Source organism: Tenrec ecaudatus, chromosome 6 (genome assembly GCF_050624435.1).
Source record: "Tenrec ecaudatus isolate mTenEca1 chromosome 6, mTenEca1.hap1, whole genome shotgun sequence".
NCBI classification, from domain to species: Eukaryota; Metazoa; Chordata; class Mammalia; order Afrosoricida; family Tenrecidae; genus Tenrec; species Tenrec ecaudatus.
In genome coordinates, this window is record NC_134535.1 from 9,462,660 (window position 1) to 9,475,712 (window position 13,053).

The 13,053-nt window shown below is 59.7% G+C and overlaps 1 protein-coding gene across 1 annotated transcript in view; it reads left to right on the forward strand.

Moving 5' to 3' along the window:
* The window catches only part of CACNA1I (calcium voltage-gated channel subunit alpha1 I), a 125,564-nt gene that overhangs the window by 81,309 nt on the left and 31,202 nt on the right, over positions 1–13,053 (forward strand). The window contains exons 8-10 of the mRNA XM_075552618.1: positions 1,952–2,261; positions 4,327–4,715; positions 12,762–12,913. Coding sequence (XP_075408733.1) covers positions 1,952–2,261; positions 4,327–4,715; positions 12,762–12,913 — 851 coding nt within the window. The remainder of the gene's footprint in view (positions 1–1,951; positions 2,262–4,326; positions 4,716–12,761; positions 12,914–13,053) is intronic.

The window sequence follows — 13,053 nt, forward strand, 5'->3', positions numbered from 1 at the left end:
GCTCCAGGCCGGGCTGGAGGGGCCTTGACCCAGGGGTCGGCACAAGTTGGTAGGTGACCTGAGAGACACCTGCTGTTGGCTTCGCCTCCCCCTGCTCTCCCCAAGCCTGGGGTCTTGGCTGAGGATGAGCCACGCCAGCTAAAAGGAGAGGGAGGGGCCCAGGTTTGGTGGGGTCTCTCTGCCCATTCACTAGATGAAAACACTTATTCATCAGAGTGTGCAGGGAGCCCCGAACCCAGTGCAGCGGGCAGAGTAGAACCAGGCCTGGGAGACCTCCGGGGAGGGCACAGGGTCATACTACGGTGAGCTGCCAGCAGCCAAGGACACAGCATTTTGGTGCCATGAGAGGCTAGGGAGCAAGGAGGAGCGATGAGGATGGGGTTGGGGGGCTTCCTGGAGGAGGTGACATGGGAGCTTTGGGGACTCAGAGGGAAGCCAGTGAAAGGCCTCTGGGTGGAGGGCAGCTGCCAGAGACCTCATATTCAGACAGAATCCTGCAGAGGTTGAGTGGCGGTGGGGGGCACACAATGACAAGCCACTGGAATAACTTGGGGGGGCCTGGAACTCTTGGAGGAGGGTGACAAGGACAGGGATCTGGAGCTGTGAACCCACAGCAGAGCCTGGGCAGGGCTCTGAGGGGCTCCAGGAGACAGAGCCGGGGTGTGTGGCCTCGAGCCCCAGGAGCCTGCCTACTGCTGTCTGGGGCCGCTAGCGGGCTTAGCACGGCGCTGCTGACTAGCCGCTCCCAGGGAGGAAGTCAAGGCTGTCTGCTCCCAGAAAGCATTGCAGTGTCAGAACCCCGGTGGCCCAGCCCCAGGCCCTCCTGCAGAATCATGTGCTGTGGGTCAGTGGGCTAGTAGGACTCTTGGTCCGGGCCCAGGGACAGGGTGCTGGTGGAGGCCGAGGAAGCAGCATGTGTCCAGAGAGCAGGGCCTGACCAACCTCTCCTTGGTTCACCCCCACATCCGGAGCCCCGATGGGGTGTGGATAGGGGAGGACCCTGAGACCCAGCAGGCCTGGGTCACACGCCCAGGTCCTTCATGCACCTTCTGATGGGGAAGGCTCCCGTGTTACAGATAGGGAAACCGAGGACATGAGGGCCCCGAGATCTGCCCAGGTCATGCAGCTGAGCAGCCCAGGAGGCAAGGCTGGGGTAGAAAGCTGGCAGGTGTGGGTCCTCGGGAGCAACATCTGCAGCCCGTGCTCAATGGCCAAGGGAGAGACAGGTAACCCATGGGGCCAGTGGATTTTCCCAGAGTCCTCTGGGCCAGGCTGTCCCCATTCCTTTCCAGGACCCTAGCTCCCCAGACATGGGCTCTGCCTGTGGTGGACCCTGGCACGGCAGCGGGCATGGTCTGCTCCCTGGACCTCAACCTGAGATGCGGGGTCCTTCCCCTGCTATTGGAGCAGCCTCGCCCAACATCCCTGTTCCAGAGGACCAGAGAGAGAGCAGGGCCCAGGGAGGACTCAGTCTGGGACCCCAGGAAGGGCCGTGGCCCTCACCTCCCAGGCAGGATGGAGGTGCTGAGGCCAGGATCTAAGGGGCTGAAAGGAACCTGGGCCCTAGGGGCTTGCTTGGGCCCCGCCACCCCCTGGGGTCCCCACCTTCTTACAGAGCCAGGCCTCAGAGAGATCTTTTCCTGTCCCTATCTGTGTCTCTGTGCCTCTGTCTCTCTGGGTCCCCCCCCCCCCCTCGTCTCTGGCCATGTGTCCCCTCCCGTGTCTGTCCCCTCTGAGCCTGCCTCCCTCTCTCTCTGGCCTTTCCCCCTCTGGTCTCCGGGCTGCCACCTCGGTCCCTGCCTCTGCCCCCCTCTGCACTTCTGCCCATCTCTGCTTCTCCGCCTCTCCATCCCTCTGTCTCTCTGCCTTGCCCCGTGTCTCCCTGCTGGCCTCTCCCCCTCCCCCTCCCCCCTCCGCCCCTGTCCCTGTCCTCTCCTCCCGTTGGTCACAGGTGGGCTCCTTCTTCATGATCAACCTGTGCCTCGTTGTCATAGCGACCCAGTTCTCGGAGACCAAGCAGCGGGAGCACCGGCTGATGCTGGAGCAGCGGCAGCGTTACCTGTCCTCCAGCACGGTGGCCAGCTACGCCGAGCCCGGCGACTGCTACGAGGAGATCTTCCAGTACGTGTGCCACATTCTGCGCAAAGCCAGGCGCCGTGCCCTGGGCCTCTACCAGGCTCTGCAGAGCCGGCGCCAGGCGCTGGCCCCGGGGGCGCCCCCCGCCAAGCCGGGGTCCCACGCCAAGGAGCCCAGGCACTACAGTAAGTGGCCCGGCCTCCCGCTAGCCCCCAGTCCCTAGGCCGCAGTCAGGCACCCTTGGTAGGAGTCAGGTGTCTTATTGCCTCAACGCAAGAGCAGGACCTGCTGACCAGAACCTCAGGCCTTCATTCCATGCGCACGCGCTTCTGGTACCATCCCCTGTCCCCGGCACAGCCAGGCCTACCCCGCCAGCTCAGCCAGCTCAGGGCGCAGACATGGCCCTTGCCCAGAGGGCTCTCCCTGCCAGGCCTGTGTGGCCCCGTCCTGGGCCAGGCCAAGGACACCAGCACGCTGTTGGCTGAGCAGAAGAGGGCGAGGGCAGGGGCCCCGGGACTGAGAAGACCCCTGGGCCTGCCCCTCCACCTCCCCCCGTAGGTGTGGGCTCCTGACAGCGAAGAAGGCTTAGGAAGGGCTATACCCCCCACCCCCATTCCAGAGAGATGTCCCAGAGGGGGACTGAAGGAGTGATCTTGCTCCCAGTGTCTAGAAGTGACCACTAAGGCCTAGTGAGGTGGAAGGAGTCCCTTAAGGCCACACGGGTGTCAGCGACGATGGCCAGTGGGCGGAGGACTGCGTGGGCCCCAGGTTCCTCTTCTGTCAAGTGGGATAAGCCCCGCCCCCAGCACGTGCAGCATCCCCGCCCTCCATCCTCAGAGCCGGAGATCCTGGGGGACGTGGACGATTTGGCCTCCGTGCCACCTCTGCCCATCCTCCTGGGGACCCAGCACCAGGCCTGGCCTTGCGGGAGGCTTCAGGTGGCCCGTGGGCTGGCCCAGCACTCGGACAGACGAGGGGGCCTGGCTGGCACCCAGAGTTCCTGGATGACACGCGGGAGGGGTGTTTATCCCCAGTGCCTTCCTGCTGCCGCCCACTACCCTCTGCCAGGAACACGTGTGTGTGCGCGCGTGTGTGTGTGATGTCCCAGGAGCCAGGCTTCCAGAAGGAGGGCTTGACTCTAGACCAGTGGTTCTCAACTTTCCTCATGCCGTGACCCTTTCATGCAGTTCCTCATGTTTTGGTGACCCCCCCAGCCACAAAATGCTTTTCTTTTTTTTCATAAAAGTATTTTCGTTGCTGCTTCATCACTGTCATTTTGCTACTGTTATGAATCGTAATGTAAATAAATATCTGATATGCAGGATGTATTTTCATTGTTACAAATGGAACAGAAGTAGACATAATTAAAGCATAGTGCTTAATCCCAAAACAACATGTGATTATATATTGTGAAATATTTATGTTTTCCGATGGTCTTAGGCGACCCTGTGAAAGGGTCGTTCGATCCCCAAAGGGGTCGCGACCCACAGGTTGAGAACCGCTGCGCTAGACTTCCAGGCTGCCTGTCTTCCCCTGGAGATGGTGTCGGGAGTCTAGCTCCCTGTACAGGGGTGGGAGTGAGGCTCCGACACATCCTCCAGGGACTGAGGTGGGACCTGACCCCTGGCTGCAGGCGATGAGAACATGTCCAGGGCCCAGGAGATGGCAGGAGGACAAGGTGGGCAGGGAGGCCAGGGTCTGTTACTGTTGTTTTAGGCCACTTTGGGGACAGGAAGCAAACTTGAACCAAGCACGGCCTTGCCCACTGTCTGCAGTGGGTCACAGGTGGCAGGGTCCTCAACACCTGGGGGCCTCTTTCTCCCCAGGGAGCCAGTCCAACTGGCCACTCCTAGGGGGCAGAGTGTGGATGTCTAGGGCCTTCTGTCCCTGGGAAGCAGCAAGTGCATGGATGTGTGGGGGGACGTGAGGACCACTGAGGCCATTGTGGCTTCCTGTGAGGGGGTCCTTTGGTCCCCACCCCTGCCTAGTTTGCTCCTTCCTGTCTGCTCCCGAAACCTACAGGACTTCAGCTCACATGAGCACCCTCTCCCCACCCTTCTGCACAAGGACAACCAGTGCTCAGAAAAGTCCCCAGCAGTCAGTCCTCTGCCTCCAGGTGTGCCGGCCCCACACCGGGCTCATGCTCAACACACCTGGGGTGTGCCAGGCCAGGGGGGCCCCGTGAGTGGCTGTCCTTAGTCTTGGGTCCAGGGTGAGCACTGAAGCCCCTGCCTTCTGTTTGCCTTTCAGAGCTGTGCCCGCGTCACAGCCCCCTGGACCCGACGCCCCACACGCTGCTGCAGCCTGTCTCGGCCATGCTGGCCTCTGACCCCGCCTGCTGCCCCCGCTGCCAGCGTGAGGCTGGCCGGCGGCCCAGCACTGGCTCGGGCCAGGAGGGCTCGGGCTCCAGGGACTCTGGCGGAGGTTCCGAGGAGGCAGATGGGGACGGAGCCTCCTCCGGGCTGGGCAAGGAGGAGGAGGAGGAGCCGGTGGACGGGGTGGCCCAGCTCTGTGGGGCCGTGTGCAGGGAGCTGCGGGGCAAGCTGCGTGGCATTGTGGACAGCAAGTACTTCAACCGGGGCATCATGATGGCCATCCTGGTGAACACCGTCAGCATGGGCATCGAGCACCACGAGCAGGCCAGTGTGCAGTGGGGCCGGCAGGCAGGGGCCGGCAGACGCGGGCAGGCGGGCCCCAGGCAGCCTGGGCCTGCGCAGTTCCCATTAGGTGCCCATTTCCCTATATCCTGCCCCCATTATCCCTTGGGCTGGGCACAGAGGAGTGCCCATGTGTTTGATGTAGATGAATGGATGAATGAATGAGTGTATGAATGAATGAGTGAATGGGTGAGTGAGTGAATGAGTGAGTGAATAAGAGCACATAAATTAATGTGTGGATGAATGAATGAGTTAGTGAATGAGTGAATGAATAAATGTATGAACAAGCCCATGAGTGACTGAATGACTGGCTGGAGCTGCATAAGACTGGGTTCTCTGGCATGGGAATGAAAGAGACCCCACCTTTTCCTCAAAAGCTGCCCACCAAGACGCCAGGGCAACTATAACTCAAACGGGAAGACTCATCTTTCCCTCAAGGAGCCGCGGGGGTGGGGGGGCGGTAGGGGGGGGGGGCGGCTGAAAGGACTGACCTTGCAGGTACAGGCCTACCAGGGCTCCTTAATCCCCTGCCAGTCCCGGTCAAATCTAACTTCCGTTCCTCTCCTCTCCAAGGGAGTCCTCTTGTTTGAACTCCCGAAAAGAGCTGGGGCCAGTCAGACAGGCCTCTCCAAATGGCTGTGGCTCCCCATTGCCCTTGGGGCACCATCCGGATCTTTCAAGAACATTTTAGGCCCCTTCCTTGTTATCTGCCCACAGCATACCTTCCCCCTGTAAGGGCTTCCCCCCTCCCATCTCCCCCGTGGCTTCTGTCCTCAAGTCGGGGGTTGGGGGGGGTCAGAGTGAGGTGGGTGTTGGCTGACTTGAATGGTGTGTCCAGGCCCTGGCCACTGGGGTTCAGAAGTGAAGGCAGTTCAGAGATGCCGTAGTGTGGGGGCGAGGGGGCAGTTCGTGGGGTGAGAAGCTCCTGGGGGGCTCAAGAACACCAGGGAGGGGAGCCATGAGGACAGGAGGGGATCGGGGGGACACAGGGTGGACAGGCTGTGCAGGGACTGAGTTCATGGCCACACCTGGATGATGGCAAGGCCAGTTCTGGCTCTGCTGATAAAAAACACCCGCTTCTCAAGTCCCCCAGTGAAGCGCTGGGTGACTGGCTGAAACCCACCAGGGGCACTTCTGGTGGTCCGCCTCTGAAAGGGGACCCCACAGAGCAGTTCTACCTTCATGCCGGGCTCACTGCGTCTGAGTGAAATCGACAGCAACAAAAAGCAGACCTAGCTGGGCTTCCAGGCCCATTTGCAGCTGGCGACTCTGAGGGCCGGGGAAGGGACGTCACTGGTCTAAGAATCCCCAACTCTTCTGGGGCTGGATTAGAACCCACACCTTTCTGTGTCAGGACCGACTCCCTCGCAGGGCTTCGGGTTTTGCATCACCTTGCTCCCCACCTGCCCACTTTCTGCAGAGCCCACACCCACCCTGGCGGCCACACTCTCGTTTCTCTCTTCATTAGCCCGGGCCATTCAATTTGCTTAAATGCAGCCCCTGGGGCTGCTGCGACACTCCGTTTGGAGCTGCTGGCTTGCTAGCCATTCCAGCTTAATTAAAGGGGTCTCTGGGGAAGGCTGGTGGGAACACTCTGCAGGTTCACTTTGGGAAGACTGGAAGCCTGGGACTCACTCACCTGGAGGCCAGCCTCTGGTGTATGCCTGCCCTAGCCTGCTTGGGGCTGGAGGCGCAGTAGGCATTCTGGGGAAGTCCCTTTGAAATCAGCTATTCTTGGTGTGCTGGCACCCAGAGATGCCTATCACAGTTCTGTTACCAGAGCCTGGCACCGTCCCTGCCAGTGTCCTGCTCAAACTGGATTGTGAGAACCAATTTTCAAACACTTTGAAATTTTGCAATGGGTTGTTAAAACACTCGGTTGGCTTGAAATTGGCCATGGTGGGAGTATTTACACACAGCAATTGGCGGACCCTGTAAAGGAGACCCAAGCCATGGCACTGCAGTCGCTTCTCTGGGTGAGCGTAAGTTGGACACGGAATAAGGAAGGCCAAAGAGGAAAATTGATGCGTTTGATGATGGTTGTGTTAGTCTGGGTAGACTAGAGAAGCAAATCCACAGAAATGCAGATGTATGTGAGAGTTTTATATAAAGGGTAAGTGTGCATTAACAAAGCATCCCAACCCAGTGCCCCCCAAGCCCACAAGTCCAACATTAGCCCATTTGTCCAACACTGATAAAGTCCTCAATCTCACAAAACACACACAATGATGCCGACTTCAGGAGAAAAGTCGAATCAGTGAGTGTGTAAGCATCTCAGTGCTGGCAGAGGTCTCCACACGGCTGCTCCAGCACCCAGGGCTGCATCAGGGTAGGTCCATGTAGCTTCTCCTCAGGGATGTCTTGCAGGAAGTGAGCCTTGCCAGCTGAAGCAGGGAAATGGTTAAGGCAGCTGCACCCTGGTCTGACCTTCAAAGAGCTAGAGACCCAAGAACTAGAAAGGCGAGGCTCACCAAGCTATTTATCTCTCTGCCCTTCCCTTCAATTAACCCCACATGTGTTTATCAGCCAGGTTGGCACCATTAACTTTACTGACCTCAATGGTGCTGGCGAAGAATCCTGAAAATACCGTGTACCGCCAGAAGAGCCAACAAAGCTGTCTTGGAAGAAGTACAGCCGGAATGCTCTTGGGAAGCGGGGCTGTGTCTCACGTACTGTGGACGTGTAGTCAGGAGAGACCAGTCCCTGGAGAAGAACATTCTGCTTGGGCAAGCAGAGGGGCAGCGGAAAAGAGGGAGACTCTGACAGGACGGATTGACATCGTGGCTGACATACGGGGCTCCCACAGAGGGACTGTGAGGGTGCTCAGGACCGGGCAGCGGTGGGATCTGCTTGGAACCGGCTTAGGCACCACCAGCAGCAGCAGGGTCACTCCAGGGTCACTCCAGCCTCCTCAGGGTGTCCCCTCCCCTCCTATTGCCACCTGGGAAGTTTCGAAACCACTCTTTGGGGCTGCTTGTGTCCCGGGGTCCTGGAGTCCTCTCTCTCGCGGGAGACCCTTCGCGCTCTTGCTTCAGTCACTTGGTACCCTTCCTCTCATAGGGACGGACTTGTCACTGCGTGCTCACAACCACCCTGGAAGCTGCTGTCGTCATCATGCCCCCCACCCCAGCCCCTGATACTTGGCAGGCAAGTCCGACGCCAGCGGATTTGCTCTTCATGGTCTGCTGTGGGGTCCATCCTTGGCTCTGCTGCTGGCTGAGCCGTGACCTTGGGTTGACCTGGGGAAGCAGCTTGCCTCCCACCCCGCCTCCCAAGCTGGTGTTCCCATCTGCCAGCCGGCTACTAGCTCTTCCCTGCGTTGAGATGCGGACACCTAGTAGGTGCTCAGTACCGGGATCATCCACGGATCCCTCCACCAGACCCCCGGGGCCGACTGTACCATCAGCTGTCTGGAGCCTCCAAGAATTACTTAATTAAGGACCGAGTGCGGGGGAGGGTGGCCTTTCAAAGCTGCTTGGAGCTGCAGCCATTGTTCGGCAGTGCTGTGCGGGCCTGCTGGTATTTTTACTCTGTTCCCGCCTCTCCCAGACACCGCTGGTGACACGCGGCCCGCCCCCATGTTTATTTCCAGCAGCTCGGGCTGAGGTGGCGCCTGCAGGGAGAGGTGACCCAAGGCCGCTCAGGGGCGGGGGTGGGGGGAGAGTGCCGGTGGGCAGCAGGAGGTCCAGGCAGGCGCACACAAGGGGGTGGTGACTGGGCAGGGGAAATGTCATGTGTTCCCCCCAATGCCCCCGCACCGGTGCAGCTACTGTGTCGGGAGGGTGAGGCGCCCCAGGTTCCATCCTCGGCATCCACCTGTGTATCTGTAGAATGGGTGGGTTAGTGTTGCTGGTCATAGAGGAGGCTGCGACATACACGGCCATCAGTGGTCCCTGCTGCCTAGTTCTTGAGGGAGCTAATGTGTGTGTGTGTGTGTGTGTGTGTGTGTGTGTGTCACCAGGCCTCTGCCAGGGATGGGCTTGGGAAGTTGGTAGCTAAGGGGTGACTGACAGGCAGCCTGTGAGTCACGCAGTGGTCAGCAGGGCTGAACTGGGGGAGGGCAACCACGAAAGGAGCTGTCACAATGAGGGGAGACTGTAGGGCAGCAGGGGTTCGGGTTCCTTGCTCTCTTGTTTGAGCCTCACGGAAGAGCTGGGAAACTGAGGCTCAGGGAGGCCCCGTGGTGGGGACTTGGCAGCTTGAAGAGGAGGTTCCAGGAATCCAGTGGGACACAGGGCAGCCCAGGTCAGAAGCCCAGTTCCTGGGAGCCATTTCTCTTCTCACCCGCCCCACCCCCCTGCCCATAGCATACCCTCCCAGGGTGGTCCAGGCTGCCCAGCATCCTCAGCCCAACCTGGGCTTGGAGGGTGGTCTTGGGTGCCTTTCCCTGGCTCAGGTCACAGTACTGGGCAAATTGTAGTGGAAGGTCTGCTGACCAGGCAGGACAGGGGTGCCTTGCTCCCTGTGCTCCAGGGGGGTACAGTCAGGGCCCCAGTTGGGGAGTCCAGCTCTCTGGGGTCCAGAAGAGAGGGAGGCACTAACATAGGTTCAGGTCCAGGAGGGCTTCCTGGAGCCATTGACACTGGTGATGGTAAGAAGCTCTTTTGTTAGTAACCTGGAGAGAAGGGTGGGCCCAGGGCCCAGGAGCATCAGCAGCTCTCAAGAGGGCCCTGAGCCCTTGGGAAGAGATGCACAGGGGCAGGACAGACAGACAGACAGAGAAAAAAGACCGTGAAGGGTCCAGGTGCTGGCTTTGTCCTCAGGGAAGTGGGGAGCTGCTTGTTAAGGTTTGCAAGCAAGGATCCGACTGGACCAGACTGGAGCCTCAGTTCAGGAAAGGGGTCGAGGAGGCCGCTTGAGAAGTGGTGGGGCTCACTACTGACTGCCCATGGCTCTGATCTCAGGTTCCTTGCCTGTCAAAAGCCAGAGCCAATCCCTTCATGGCTATGCAGTTGATTCCAACTTGTCGACCTGCTAGCGTGAGCCGAGCGCTTGCCCCAGGGGGTTTCAGAGGCCGGCATCCTTCTGGAAGCAGACTCTTGTGGAGTGGCCGGTGGGCTTGAACACCAAACTGGCCTTTTGGTTTGCAGCCAGTTGCTTTAACCACGGCTCCCCGCCCCTCCTTCCCCCCGCCCTGGGGCTTCTCTTTCAACCAGTCACATGGCAACAGATGCATGGGACATGCTGGGCAGTCCTGGTCCTTGGGAGGCAGGGGACTAACGCCGCTGTCATCAACAGCCCAGCCCCCTTCCCCCAGTGCCAGCCTCAGCACCCTCCAGGATAGCCACACTCAGTGGGCACCAGGTCTCCCACCTTGCTCTCCGGAAGGTGGTGTGTGCCAGACTGGACGGTACCCAGGGACTAATTCACCTCCTGCCCTGCCCTCCAGCCTCCCTCCTCTGGCTACCTGGGCTTTGTCTGCCCCACTGGGTGGGGGAGGTGGGCCTATGCTGTCCGTCCACTTCCACTGCATGTTTCCCAGCCTGGCTGTGTCCCTGACTCCCAGAATATTTGCCTGTCTGTGTGTCCCTGTGTCCGGGACTTGCCCCAGAGCACAACCCCCAACACCTGCCTCTATGCCCAGCCTCAGTGTCCATATCAGTCTTTTGTGCCTCTGTCCATCTCTCTCCACACACACACACTCCCCCACCGCCTCCTGGCCTTTCACTGTCTGTATTTGTCTGTCTGTCTCTCCCCGCCCAGTCTCTTTCCTGCAGGAGTGATGGATGGTCCATTAGAAAGACATGAGCAGGTGTGTGCTCACTGACTAGAGAAACAGCTGTTGCGAGGGAGGTGGGAGCCGCGGTGACCTTTCTGGAGGGAGCGTGTGGCCGCATCAGTTGCAGGAGGCTGTGCGCAGTCCCTGTGGGCGGATGCGGCCCCATCAAAGCTGCCACTGGCCACCTCCATGGACAGGGTGTGACCGCTGGGAACTTGGGTTCTGGCACAGTCAGGGATGCTGGCTCCTCCCACCCAAGGGCCCTCTTGGGCCTCACCCCCCCCCCCCCGGAGAGCATTTTTGTTGTGAATCAGAGGTAATTATAGCCAGAATTGGGGCTGTCTCCTTTTATCTGGGCTTGAGAGGCGATGGCAGGTTTATTAGATTCCCCAGGCTCCAGGAGAGGAGCAGCTGGGTGGGTTGTTCGCCTTTCCTCGTCTTAATCCAAATGGAATCGAAGTCAGGCCCTGCCGCCGGGAGATGCTCCCACACGAGTTCTCAGCTCCTCCACCTCCCAGTATTTGCTCAGGCAGGGCCAGGGATCTTCCCTCTGCCTGGACACCTTGCTCTTCTGGTCTGAGTTACTTGGCTGCCTCTTTTCAGCTTCCATGTCTCTAGAGGGCAGGAAGCTGCTCCTGACTCCTCTAAGACGGTCCCCCAAGCCTGAGCCCCTCAACTCCCCTCTGTTCTGAGCACCCAGCCCTCTGCTAGCTGTGACTGCCAGTCTTGGCCACCAGCCCTGGTGCTCCCCTCCGACCTTCTCCTGGGCAGCATAGGCCCACACGTAGGGGCCACCCCAGAGTATTCGAAGAATGCATGCAAGGACAGAAGGATGGATGGATGGGTGGGTGGATGGACAGAAGGATGGATGGATGGGTGGATTCAAGGCTGACTTCAGGTGGGCAACAGTTTGTAACCAGCCACATTTTTACCAGGACCTCTGAGCAAGTCCCTTCATTTCTCCCAGCCTCAGCTATCTCATCTGGAAAGGGGTGACAGTCCCAGTGACTCTGGGGTGGTACACATGGGGAGCGTGGTTGCTGAATGGCTGCTGTTGGTCTGCCAGGGGTGCCTTGTGGAAAGGCCTACGACCTGCTCTGATGCACAGGGGCCACCCGGGTTGGCGCTGCCGTGACATCAGCTGGTAATTGAGCCCCGCCTGGCTGTGGGGGGCTGTCGAGCCTGAGCCCAGGGTCGGTGCTGAGCAGACAGTCCTTCCCTTCTCTGCGATGCAGGTGGGCCCAGGGCAGAGGTGGATATCCACCCAAGTGGGGGAGCAGCAAGCTTTGGAAAGGGTGCCACCATCTTCTCGTTGGCCCCCCCATGTTATGGATGAGGAAACCGAGGCCCAGAGGGAGTCCCACAGCCACATAATGTCCACATCAGAGTGGAGAGTCCTCTGAGCTCCATTGCTGGACTTCACTGGCCGCAAGCCACTTGGCCAGCAGCTCCCCGGGGGCGGAGCCAGGTGGCTGGTCTCCCTTAACCTCCCTCCGACACGTGGTGAAGGACGTCCACTCTTAGAGTGCTCAAGCAGTTTGGAGCTGTCACTCGTGTTTGGTACCTAGGGCCATGCCTGGCTCGCAGTGGGTGCACTGTGGGTGTGTGGTCTCTGTCCCCTTTCACGGTGGAGGGGGGCAGCCTGCTGGAGGGTCTGCTCAGACGGAGGCTCAGAAGTCCCAAGTCTGACTCTCTGTGCTCGCCACCTGCCCTCTGAACCTGTGTCCTACCTGCAAATGGGCTTGGGCGGGGCCAGGTGGGATACTCATACAGTGCGTGTGACAGCCCCCGTCATGAGGGAAGCTAAAAGCCCCACCCACTCCCATGAGTCCATTCTGACACATCGTGGCCCATGATCTGACACTGTCCGTCTTTATGGGCGCAGACAGCTTCATCTTTCCCCCTTGGAGTGGTGGCTGGTGAGTTTGAACTGCCGACCTAACGGTTACAGCTCGATGCCTAGCCCACAGCCCTTTGCCCCGTGGGAAGTACTCACAAAACAGGGCAGAGTCATGAATGATACTGCTTTCCCGTGTTGTCCTGGGTCCAGCCCCAGGACCCCAGGCAGTGTCTGAGCCTGTTTTTCCATCTGTAAAATGGAAATGAGTAGTAACACCACCAGTCTGCAGTTTGCGGAGCTCAGCCCCAGGGTCTCCTCTTAGCCCCACGTCCCACCATCGGCAGGGACCGCACAGAGCTCCAGGGTGGCAGGGACGTCCTGCTGGTCAGGGGCAGCGGGGATTCGGAGCCCCTCCGGCGGTGTAGCAGAGGCCTGCTGGCCTGACGGGGCCCCTCTGCCCGCCCTGCAGCCCGAGGAGCTGACCAACGTGCTGGAGATCTGCAACGTGGTCTTCACCAGCATGTTTGCCCTGGAGATGATCCTGAAACTGGCCGCCTTCGGGCTTTTTGACTACCTGCGAAACCCCTACAACATCTTCGACAGTATCATTGTCATCATCAGGTACCCCCACCGCCACTTCCCCCATTCACCGGGGGGCAAGCAGGGGGGTTCTGAGTGCCCAGTCTTGCCTTCTCTGCCATGGGCCCTCTGGCTGCCTGCTGGAGGCCACAGACCTCAGAATAAAGCCAACCTGGGCGCCA